General features: G+C 40.4%; 1 protein-coding gene across 1 annotated transcript in view; it reads right to left on the bottom strand.

Moving 5' to 3' along the window:
* Positions 1–13,381, bottom strand: part of LOC126353899 (fatty acid synthase-like) — a 416,829-nt gene that overhangs the window by 79,274 nt on the left and 324,174 nt on the right. The window contains exons 25-27 of the mRNA XM_050003123.1: positions 13,105–13,284; positions 12,753–12,951; positions 4,715–4,898 (exon numbers count right to left, since the gene is read on the bottom strand). Of these exons, the coding sequence (XP_049859080.1) occupies positions 4,715–4,898; positions 12,753–12,951; positions 13,105–13,284 (563 nt within the window). The remainder of the gene's footprint in view (positions 1–4,714; positions 4,899–12,752; positions 12,952–13,104; positions 13,285–13,381) is intronic.

Genomic DNA, 13,381 nt, shown 5'->3' with positions numbered 1-13,381 from the left:
GCAGGAAGATCTGCAGCGGACAGGCACTTGGTGCAGGGAGTGGAAACTGACCCTTAACATAGACAAATGTAATGTATTGCGAATACATAGAAAGAAGGATCCTTTATTGTATGATTATATGATAGCGGAACAAACACTGGTAGCAGTTACTTCTGTAAAATATCTGGGAGTATGCATGCAGAGCGATTTGAAGTGGAATGATCATATAAAATTAATTGTTGGTAAGGTGGGTACCTGGTTGAGATTCATTGGGAGAGTCCTTAGAAAATGTAGTCCATCAACAAAGGAGGTGGCTTACAAAACACTCGTTCGACCTATACTTGAGTATTGCTCATCAGTGTGGGATCCATGCCAGATTGGGTTGATGGAGGAGATAGAGAAGATCCAAAGAAGAGTGGCGCGTTTCGTCACAGAGTTATTTGTAACCCTGATAGCATTATGGAGATGTCTAGGAAACTCAAGTGGCAGACTCTGCAAGAGAGGCGCTCTGCATCGCGGTGTAGCTTACTCGCCAGGTTTCGAGAGGGTGCGTTTCTGGATGAGGTATTGAATATATTGCTTCCCCCTACTTATACCTCCCGAGAAGATCACGAATGTAAAATTAGAGAGATTCGAGTGCGCACGGAGGCTTTCAGACAGTCGTTCTTCCCGTGAACCATACGTGACTGGAACAGAAAAGGGAGGTAATGACAGTGGTACATAAAGTGCCCTCTGCCACACACTGTTGGGTGGCTTGCAGAGTATAAATGTAGATGTAGATGTAGCATCAATGTCAGAACTGTTTCAGATTTACAGATACACTTTTCTTTTTGTTTTACAAGATGTCTCTATTCCTTGAGTAATCGAAGGCTTCTTTGTAGATTTTGCTCTAACCTTGGTTAATTTTGGGGGAAAACAGTGTTCAAATAAGGTAAGCACTTTATTAGCAAGAGTGTTATATTTTTCATTCATGTCATGAGCACAGTAAACATCACTTCAGTGAATGTCTCTGAGGAGTGTCCTAAAATAATCAATTTTTGGCTTATAGATTACCCACTTGAGTTCAGATTTAACAGATCTTATATCCTGTTCAGTATAAACAATTAACAGAAGGAACTGATGTCATGGTCTGAGAGGCCATTGACAATTGGTTTTGTAATATAATTTTGTTCATTGGACTTTTCTATAAAGATATTATCAATGTCTGTTTGGGAGTAATTTGCTAGCCTAGTTTGTAACTTTACAGTGGGAATTAAGTTGAATGATAGCATTACTAAGTCAAATGCATTCTTATTGGGAGAGTCTTTAAAACAATCTACATTGAAGTCACCAGTAACCACTATTTCTTTGTTTTTGGTTACGGGCCGCTACAGCTTCAATTTGATTTATGAACAGATTAAAGTTACCTGCAGGTGCTTGATATACACCTAATATTAGGAAGGATTATTTATGAAATTCTACTTCTGTTGCACATGCTTCCATATGCTGTTCTAGGCAAAATTTATGAATGTCTATGTTCTTAAATTTATGACAGTTCCTAATGAATATGCAACTCCTCCTTTCTTCATTTCTGCTCTAAAAATATGAGATGTTATCCTAAATCCTGTAACACTTAAAAGTTCTATACCAGTCGTCACACGATGTTCAGAGAAGCAGATTGTCAGCTGGGTTTGAGGACTCTTAATTCACCTATGCAGATAATTAATTCATTAATTTTATTTCTCAGTCCTCGAATATTCTGATGCAATAAAGGTAGGTGGTATTTCACAATGACCGAGTTAAAATTGGGTAGAGTTGAAATTTCTGCTGAAGTTGAAACTTCTTAACCAACAGCTGTGTTTGCTGATGTAATAATAAAGAATTATGTATTTTAGTTTATTTCTCAAACTGAAGGTTTATCTCAATCCTAACCTCTCTTAAAACTTGGTTTCTTTCTGTCCTCCGTACCCTAAAAAAAGAGCCTTTTCTGAACCCTATAACCACCGGTATTTTATCACCCATGACAGTGCCTCCCCCCTTTAACTTTCCTGCTATTTTCCCAGCCAGTTTGCCCTTCCCTTTCCTGTTGAGGTGGAGGCCATGCCTAGTATTCCCACTTATTGAGAGAATCAATAGGAACCACAACAAAATGTGACCCTGCACCCAATATAATGCAGCAGTTTTAGCTCAGAATTGTCCGCCCCCGGTAGCTGAGTAGTCAGCGCGACAGACTGTCAATCCAAAGGGCCCGGGTTCGATTCCCGGCTGGGTCAGGGATTTTCTCCGCTCAGGGACTGGGTGTTGTGTAGTCCTAATCATCATCATTTCATACCCATCGACGCGCAAGTCGCCGAAGTGGCGTCAACTCGAAAGACTTGCACCAGGCGAATGGTCTACCCGACGGGAGGCCCTCGTCACACGACATTTCATTTCAGCTCAGAATTAACTATCCTGATAAAAGAGTTCAAATGAGGTCAGTAATGGCACCCGAGAACAGGTACAAACTCAACACTAGTATGCTTCAATGCTGATGTAATCTTTGCCAGGTCACACTCTATACTGTACCCAGAACCTCTGTCAACACTATTACCTGGCCCACTCACTATAACCATGGTGTCTTCCTTCGTGAAATCTTTGCAAAGTGATCCTAAATCCTCTGTCACCAGCTCCAGACCAGCATTAGATTTTAAAAAAATTGGTGACCTGGTATTCTGATCCTAGTTCATCCTGCAAACGTTGGCTAACACCTCTTCCATGGCAACTACCTAACAACAACACTTTCTTTCTCTTTACTGATTTCCTTACATTCTTACTTTTCAATTTGCTGCTGAAAGTTTGTTGTGCCCTGTCTACACCTGCAACTGCTTGAGGCTCACCAGCTTCTAACTGGTCAAATCTATTTCCCATATTTCACCACGAAGCTGTCAGACAAAGTTCTAGGCCTGTTCCTCCTGTTGCCTGTTGCCACTTCCCACCTCTCATTGCCCTTCTACCTCCTTAACCTGTCAAGATCTCCCCTGGCCTTGTCTTCCGCAGCCTAAACGGCAGCAATTTTCCCTCCTGTTCTAGTATCTTCCTGTCTCTACTACATATTCAACAAAACCACTGATGAGTCTCATTTACTGCCCCTACTTCCATGCCACTACAGTCACCCACATGGAAAAAACTACAGCACCTGTCACACCAAAGCCCCATCCTAACAGTTCTATGGCAAGTCAAGTACTTTTCACTCATTATAAACGTAATAGTTTATTAAGAATAAGTGAGTTGAATTACAGATAAACACGAAAATATGATTCCACAAATTTGGTCTATATGCAACTGTATGTAAACAAAAACAACAGTGCAAAGTTTCTGTAACAACAACTTAAACTTTATGCTACTTTCCAGAAATGTGAGTTAAATAATGAAGAGGTATGCTACAGTTAAATTGATGGAGAGAGCAAAAAACAATTAAATGAAATTGTGTAGATTTGCTGTGACAAAATGTAAATGGAAAATATGACTATAACCCAACTGTACAATCTTTTCACGTTTTATGCTATTTTACGTAAAGAAAAATGAAACTCTAATTCTCCTTTCCTGGTTCTCTGTCTTCTTTCATTCCTTCATGATTCCTATACTCATCCCTAGTAGATGGCGGTTGCCATCTACTGCCCCAAGAGGTAGTATTGTTACATCCTTTACAGCCTATTTCTTTCATAATTATAGAGAATGTAATCCATCAAAGATTTGAACAATAGATTCCAGCTGTACCATGTTACTTTGTGGCTCTCTTTCTTCCAAAATCAGGAGTTATATTTCACTACACCATTTCTCTTACAGAATTCCAGCACTCTCTTTCCTTCTTCCTTTCTATCTCCATATCCTTGTTCCTTTCTACTTGCCGATCCTTCTGCTCCCAGGACATTTTCATACCCTGATCTTTCACTCCTTACATATGAATTCAAGTATCATTCGTCCATTCAACTGCTTTCATAGTTCTGCTTCAAAGCTTTCCTCCTCTTGGTAATTATAAAAGTTTTACTCAAATTGTAACTGAACTGTAGAATACAGTATGTAATTGTTACTGTATAATCAAAATGTCAAGGCCTGTATGTAATGATACAACATGTATGAATTAAAATATACCATATGTCTAAATAAATAAATTGCTTCAAACATTTATTAACTGCACTTAAGTGTTTTATCTGTTGGTGCTGTGGATAAATATCTACAGAAGAGAAATTGACAGTGCAAGTGAAGTGAGATTGTAGTAAGGAGGATGATCAAAAAGGTATATTTCTTGTCAGGAATATTTCAAGCAGTTTTTCATGTGACAACTGCTTCACTACTTTTAAAGACTTTCTAAATCTAACAAGTGACTATGAAATAAAATTACATTCTTCATCCTGAAACAGGGCTATGTATTCATCAGCAGAGAATTAAGGAAACTTTCTTTTTAATTAACTCTCATAGAAGCAACCACATGGATATGCCAGTGATTCAATGTGGCAAAAGACAAGTTTAAGATACAAGGGGAATGTTAAAAAAAGAATGGCAGTTGGCTGGGTACTGTGACATTCACACTAAATGACAATATGAGGCATGAGACCTAGAGGATGACTGACAGACAGGTGGATCATTGGAATAAAGGATAGTGTGAAGAAGAAAGAGGCTGCAGATGATGATGATGAGTGTGAGAAAATGACAGTTTAATTAAACACTTTCAGTACAAAACTGTGACAAAATTTAAGTAAGTAATCATAGGATTCACCTAAAAGCCTCTTCTGCTTGATTTCTTGAAAACACTTTCCTGGGCAAAGGCTTTACAACACCTTTTCTTAATCCTTCCTCCATTAACTCTTTCAGCTGATACAGTTCATCATCATGATGAGATCCAAAAAGTACATCCAGGCGGACTCCATGAAATGAAATATTTTTCAGAAACACACCAAGACCTACAAAAAGTCACTAACTTAAAAAATTAGCAAACAACTTAGAGTTTATTGTGAAAAAATATGCAATAAAACCACTTTTACATTGTAAACAGAATTCTCTGTGTCACTGAGATTAGCTGTTAGCACCTTTGACTTCTAATGTTTGATATTGTTATATTATCATCATAATAAATAAATACACATTGTGCTGGCTAATTGCATGTGATAAAAGTTAGAATGTGAAATATTCGAAGTGAGGGAGAATTTAAATGAAAAAGGGTTTGAATACTTATGTTCATATGATCGTAAGATAGTAGTCAATTAATTAGTGAATGCTGTAACAGATATTTGTATTATTACACACACAAAAGATGGTCACATATCAGGTTAATATAAACAGTGAAAAGTGATATAATTGTACCCATTTACACTGGAGAGAAATTGAAGTAGAGGTCACATGAAGAGAGAGCACTTTTGTAAAATCAGTGAATGCAAGGCAAATGGCTGTGATATTGTCAGTCAGGCTGGTCTCTGCAAGACATGTCACACATCAGATCTTCGACAATTTCATCACTGTCATATGATTGATGGCAGATGCAAGAACTGAGCTCTTCAAGAACTACTAGGCCAAGGATCTACCATTCCCCTATGACGTCACAATTTGAGTAAAACTTCTACTGTCAGGGTAAGTTGCTGCAGTCAACACAGTATGGTTGAAAGGGGGTATAATTCAATAGTTCAGTATGTAGCTGCATGCTGATAGGACTGCAGATCATTTACCAATTAAATGCTGCATGAGAAACTTATTGTTGTGTTATCACCATTTTTTGCCAATTCTGTGGAAATATGACAATCCAGCATTGCAGAAGCCGCAGGCAGCTGGTAAGTCAGTTACAGTAATGGGACTCTTTATACACTGCGAGGCACACAAGGGCCAGTGCTATGAACCTGCCAGCACAGCAATAAGACAGGGGTCTAACAGAAGCAGTTTCCCCAATGGTGGACAGAAATGTCTGAAATGCGACTGGAAGCAGCGCAGCAGCACAACAGATGAGCCACTGTCTCCTATAAATAGCTGTGACTTTTCAGCAGAGGTATCCACAGCCCAGCAGATTGACTATGCTGAGGGGGACCCACCAGGCATCTCCACACTAAGGGTTGGCAAGCAGCCCACGAGCCCAGCCAGCTGCCAGCTGCAGTACTAGAGCAAAGCTCACCTTCTGGAACTGTGTCCTTGTACACTGGTGGGCCACTCCAGGCTGCAGCTTGGGCATGTGATGATGTGATTGATGTGATGTCATGCAGAGAGGGAGAGACAGGTCTGGTGAGGCAGTATGCTGACAGAATTGTGGCATTGAGGCATAAGCCAATCTTTGCGATAAAACAAAGATTCCAAGACTTACCAAGCGGGAAAGTGCCAGCAGACAGGCACAATGAACAAAACACACAAACACACACACAGAATTACTAGATTTCGCAACCGGTGGGTGCTTCTTCAGGAAAGAGGGAAGGAGAGGGAAAGACGAAAGGATGTGGGTTTTAAGGGAGAGGGTAAGGAGTCATTCCAATCCCGGGAGCTGAAAGACTTCCCTTAGGGGGAAAAAAAAGACAGGTGTACACTCGACACACACACATATCCATCCGCACATACACAGACACAAGCAGACATATATTTTAATATAGTTTTCCCATGTGGAAGTTTCTTTCTATATTAAATAAATATATATATTAAAAACAAAGACAAAACAGACATATATGTCTGCTTGTGTCTGTGTATGTATGGAATGGATATGCGTGTATGTGTGTGTGCGCGAGTATATACCTATCCTTTTTTCCCCCTAAGATAAGTCTTTCCGCTCCCGGGATTGGAATGATTCCTTACCCTCTCCCTTAAAACCCACATCCTTTCATCTTTCCTTTTCCTTCCCTCTTTTCTCACGAAGCAGCCGCTGGTTGCGAAAGCTCGAAATTCTGTGTGTGTGTTTGTGTGTTTTATTCATTGTGCCTATCTACCGGCGCTTTCCCGCTTGGTAAGTCTTGAAATCTTTGTTTTTAATATATTTTTCCCATGTGGAAGTTTCTTTCTGGAAATTGAAATAAGAACACCGTGAATTCATTGTCCGAGGAAGGGAAACTTTATTGACACATTCCTGGGGTCAGATACATCACATGATCACACTGACAGAACCACAGGCACATAGACACAGGCAACAGAGCATGCACAATGTCGGCACTAGTACAGTGTATATCCACCTTTCACAGCAATGCAGGCTGCTATTCTCCCATGGAGACGGTCGTAGAGATGCTGGATGTAGTCCTGTGGAATGGCTTGCCATGCCATTTCCACCTGGCACCTCAGTTGGACCAGCGTTCGTGCTGGACGTGAGACGACGCTTCATCCAGTCCCAAATATGCTCAATGGGGGACAGATCCAGAGATCTTGCTGGCCAGGGTAGTTGACTTACACCTTCTAGAGCACGTTGGTTGGCACGGGATACATGCGGACGTGCATTGTCCTGTTGGAACAGCAAGTTCCCTTGCCGGTCCAGGAATGGTAGAACGATGGGTTAGATGACGGTTTGGATGTACCGTGCACTATTCAGTGTCCCCTCGACGATCACCAGAGGTGTACGGCCAGTGTAGGAGATCGCTCCCCACACCATGATGCCGGGTGTTGGCCCTGTGTGCCTCGGTTGTATGCAGTCCTGATTGTGGCGCTCACCTGCACGGCGCCAAACACGCATACGATCATCATTGGCACCAAGGCAGAAGCGGCTCTCATCGCTGAAGATGACACGTCTCCATTCGTCCCTCCATTCACGCCTGTTGCGACACCACTGGAGGCGGGCTGCACGATGTTGGGGCGTGAGCGGAAGACGGCCTAATGGTGTGCGTGACCGTAGCCCAGCTTCATGGAGACGGTTGCGAATGGTCCTCGCCGATACCCCAGGAGCAACAGTGTCCCTAATGTGCTGGGAAGTGGCGGTGCGGTCCCCTACGGCACTGCGTAGGATCCTACGGTCTTGGCGTGCATCCGTACGTCGCTGCGGTCCGGTCCCAGATTGACGGGCACGTGCACCTTCCACCGACCACTGGCGACAACTTCGATGTACTGTGGAGACCTCACGCCCCACGTGTTGAGCAATTCGGCGGTACGTCCACCCGGCCTCCCGCATGCCCACTATACGCCCTTGCTCAAAGTCCGTCAACTGCACATACGGTTCACGTCCATGCTGTCGCGGCATGCTACCAGTGTTAAAGACTGCGATGGAGCTCTGTATGCCACGGCAAACTGGCTGACACTGACGGTGGCGGTGCACAAATGCTGCGCAGCTAGCGCCATTCGACAGCCAACACCGCGGTTCCTGGTGTGTCCGCTGTGCCGTGCGTGTGATCATTGCTTGTACAGCCCTCTCGCAGTGTCTGGAGCAAGTATGGTGGGTCTGACACACCGGTGTCAATGTGTTCTTTTTTCCATTTGCAGAAGTGTATATATATTAAAAACAAAGATTCCAAGACTTACCAAGGGGGAAAGCGCCGGCAGACAGGCACAATGAACAAAACACACAAACACACACACAGAGTTACTAGCTTTTGCAACCAATGGTTGCTTCTTCAGGAAAGAGGGAAGGACAATCAACAGAGCCGTATTTGGAGGCAACCGGGTCAGGGTGAATGCCTTGTGCAGTGAGTGCAGCAAGGCGGAGTTTCCCTGATATTTTGGGGTGGCATTATGTGGGGCCGACGTATGCTGGTGGTCATGGAAGGCACTGTAATGGCTGTACAATATGTGAATGCCATCATCTGACCGACAGTGCAACCATATTGGCAGCATATTGGTGAGGCATTCATCTTTATGGATGACAATTCACACCCCCGTTGTGCATATCTTGTGAATGTCTTCTTCCAGGATAACGACACTGCTCAACTAGAGTGTCCAGCATGTTCTCCAGATATGAAACCTATCTAACATGCCTGGGATAGACGGAAAATGGCTGTTTATGGACAATGTGATCCACCAACCACTCTGAGGGATCTACACTGAATCACTGGGACAATCTGGAGCAAGAGTGCCTTGCTGAACTTGTGGATAGTGTGCCACAATGAATACATGCATGCATCAATGCAAGAGGACATGCTACTGGGTATCAGAGGTACCAGTGTGTACAGCAATCTGGACCACCACCTCTGAAGGTCTCGCTGTATGGAGGTAAACATACAATGTGTGGTTTCCATGAGCAATAAAAAGGACAGAAATGATGTTTATGTTGATCTCTATTCCAATTTTCTGTACAAGTTCCAGAGGTCTTGAAACTGAGGTGATGCATTTTTTTTTTAAATTGTGAGAATTTTTTTTGAAATCAGTACTGCAGTTTTTTAAGTCATTGACAGCTAGTGAAAAGAGTATTTGTAAGTATGAAAAACATAAAATTTCTTCTCTTATGTAACCACAAACCAACAAAATGAGGTTTTCCACAACCTATTGATCCCGCTGGTCATGAGTTGCTTGTTTAATAAGACAATCTGTTTCAGGATAATGTTGCAATAGCTACTGAAAGGTGATTTTGTGCAAATTGTACTGTGTTTTAACAAAATGGCAATATTAAACTTGTCAACAAGATAAATGTAACTTTTACTCATAACTCGTGATGCTTCTACAAATGAGAAAAGGCTAGTTTGAAGAAGTATCACCAGTTATGAGTAAAAGCTACATTTCTATTGTTGACAGCAGTGGCTATTGTGACAGAATCCTGAAACAGAATATCTTAGTAAACAAGCAATCAGTGACAAAAGAGGTCAACAGCTTATGAAAAACCTCATTGTGTTGGTTTGCAATATAACATAAGAGAAGAAATTTCATGATTTTCATACTAATAAATTCTCATTTCACTAGGTGTCGATCACTCAAAATATTACAGAATTGGTTTGAAAAAATAAAATAAAAACTATAGCATCTGCAATATCACCATAGATAAGAAACTTCTGTATTTTAAGTATATGGCAAAATACTGTCTTCTTTGTCTGCTATCATTTGCCACCATCTTCTTGTGGTATCTCGAACTGTTTGTGAGATATGAAGGATGCTATGAATATTACATTCTCATGCACATGCAATCAGAAGTGAATGTGCTACATAAACCCCTTTTATTGAGACAGTAGGCAGATCTTGATCCCCTCTCAAGTTTAAAGAAAAATTCAAAATAATAGCTACATTTCATACACAGCAATATCTGGTCTAATATGCACCAAATACAAATTCATAGCGAACCCTATTTTTCATTTCAACATTTTTTAATTTTTTTGCAGTATGTGACTTATATGTGAAATATCACAATAACTATGACCATTAATGAAATGAAGGGCAGTTCACCATGAAGTTGACATATAGAGATCCACATAACGTAAAAATTAATTTTTTTACTAATAGATTCTGTAAAATTGTTTGACACCTACAGGGTACGTGCCTCGATTCTGTCAGCGCAGTGCCTTTCCAGCCGATGACACTAACACAGTGTAGTATTACTAACTGGGATGCATGCCAGTAGCAGGCAAGATATCATCAATATTTTGGGGCACATACTTCTCGACCTGCCAGCTAGTTGCTGCATGCCCCTACCTCAGTGCATGACATAAGATGCATGGACATTACACAGAAGCATCTGAGAGTAGCTTCATGATTTGTAATAAAGTGACTGACTTGTTGGGACTGTTATAGTGAGCTACTACCGGTCTGCATCCTTGCCATAACCCCCAGCTGTTGCCTGTTGTTGCGTGGATGCAGCCGCCATTCCCTTGTTGACTTCGTAATGAACAGCCACACTAATTGTAACCAATCCATCACTAAAGGGTATAGAGGCTATTATTTCACACAAGTATGTTTGTTCACTACATGACACTAGCCACAGAATATGCACAGATGAAGGAACACTGCCATTGGAAGATTGACACATGACAACTGGATAATCTTGACTGGTTTATCACACTGGTAAACATGTAATATTATGTATGATAAATACCTGTTGTCAGAAAGGTACTTCATGTGGGAAATTTACAAGTAAAATGTATCTGTTATTGTCACTCACAGGTGAAACAATAGCTGGATCTGTTAGTAGTTTATATAAACTTGCTTCTTTGCCAAAAGCAGCCCACTGTATATCTGTCTCTTAAGCAAAACAGTACAACAGACTATTAACCCCAAATTTAATCAGGATGATGAAGAACAACCCACACACAGTAGTGCACTTGTTTGCAGCTCCACTGCCCACTCCTTCAAGATCATTTGCTCTCTCTTTTCTGCTGAGTGTATCTAGAATTCTGGTAAAGAGAGAATATGTCCTTCGGATCCCACGCATACAGTATCTCTGTTTCTTACTGTCCTTACATTGACAAGCCATCACTGTCAGAGTGGAGGGAATCCAATGCTCTAAGATCAGCCTAATTCAATACCATGTTCCAAAATATACTCTCAAAAGAAATTAGTAGTATTGAAATTGGGAGAACATGTGATCGAACAGAGGAATTAAAAGATGTGGCAGGGAGTAAAAATCTAATTATGGATTTAGTAACCACACATCTGGAAAAGGAAACAATTATTAGAGAATATATATAGACTGGGGTAGGGGAATGACAGATGCAAAAGATTTCTGAAATCTTCATTCAGTTTCACAATACAAAAATGAGGACAGGCAACAATTAATTTAAAGAGGAGTAGTCAGTAGCACACAGACACAATTAAGAATGAGGTAATCTTAGTGGTGTGTGAGACTTAGCCCTTCTTTCAGTTTTAGCACAAACTTATTTCAGTACATAAAAATGAGGACAGGCAACAACTGATTTAAAGAGGAGTAGCTGTTAGCACGCAGACAATTAAGAATGAGGTCATCTCACTGGTGTGTGACACTTAGCTCTTCCTTCAGTTTTATTTCAAACTTAACGGCATTCCCATTAAAAATACAGACACCCAAATTCTCATCTTAAATCCTGCAGCAACACTGATTGTAGGGATGTGGACAGCAAAATAGATTGGGTCCGGGGAGGAGTTAGGTACCATGGTTGGGGGAGGGGGGGAAATGGATTGTCAAAGACAATACCATAATTTAGAACAATAAACATGGAGTTGTACCATTAATACCAACAAAAAATTAAAATTAATAATGAAAACAAACTTCGAAATGATAATGACACTTTCCTTAGGAATAGTCCATTCTACTATTTTCATATGTGTAATTTTTATGTTAGTGTTGGTAGTATTTTGGTTTATAGGCACCTGCCTTTCAGAAAATTATAATATATGAAAGGTGATGAACCAGAAGAATCATTAGTTCAAAGCTTTCCACTGTGAAATTTGAAATCTGATGTTCTGTAAAGAATAATGTAACTTGATACCTCATCACATATTCTTACTTAGGAGATGTGCATGTACAAGTAAGGGATTCAAACAGGAAATTGCCACAATTAGAAGCTATGATAAGTCATCTGTTTTTATGAGGACTGCAACAAGTATCTGCTCTCCCAAATTATAATATTATGACATTTAACTATGTAAACAGAAATTACTTAAAAATCTGAACAAACTGATGAAGTTATAACTTAGGACTTGACACATGTTAAGAACATGGAAAGTGTTTAAAAAAGTAAGATTACTATTTTATCTTCTTCTGGCATTGAAATTACTACACCAAGCAGTAATTATCCACAGCGAAGAAGCATTATTTCATATATAAATCTGCCTCCTACAAAATCATTGGTTTATGAATAATTCTGTTGCTTTAATCATGAGATTGATAAAGTTCTGATCAACAGTTGCATCCTGCAGAACAGGTAAGTGTGAGCTCTTAGTGTGCATTTGTTTTAATGAACAGAAACAAATTTTACCTAGTTGTTTGTCTGTATACAGATCATATTGGCCAATTTCGATGAAGCGCCCATATTCAGCAACACATCGAACTGAGGCTTGTAGTTTATCTCCAGAAAGAGAATTGAGAACAAGATCCACCCCTCTTCCTTGAGTTTCCCTCAGAATATGTTGTTCAAAGCTTGTATCTCTTGAATTTGCAAAGTTGCATTCCCTCAGCTGCGATAAAAAAGAGAAAACAAAGTCAACAGAAGCACAAGCATCTCTTGAGAGTTACTTTTATATACTGCCAAACAATAATGCATTTATCATTACAATAATTTTATCACTCCAAGTCTTGTTTATCATGCATAAGCTGACTATAGCTCTTACCTGTGGGAATATTGAACAAAGTGTTTGTTTTTTATGATAGTTACTAACTGTAGTATACACAGTACAGTTCATGTGCAGTGCAATTGAGATAGCTGCCTGCCCCACACCACCACTACCTGCATGAATCAGAACAGTCTCTCCATGTTTCAGCCTTCCTCTTATGATGAGAGCATAATATGCCTGAAATAACAAAAGAAATGCTGGGCGAGTGTCCAAAAGCCATTCATACATTTATAAGCCAAGAGAAAATTACAAAGGAAGGTGCATATTGTACAGA

Source organism: Schistocerca gregaria, chromosome 3 (assembly GCF_023897955.1).
Source record: "Schistocerca gregaria isolate iqSchGreg1 chromosome 3, iqSchGreg1.2, whole genome shotgun sequence".
Classification (NCBI taxonomy): domain Eukaryota; kingdom Metazoa; phylum Arthropoda; class Insecta; order Orthoptera; family Acrididae; genus Schistocerca; species Schistocerca gregaria.
This window is presented reverse-complemented; position numbering and strand designations above follow the sequence as displayed.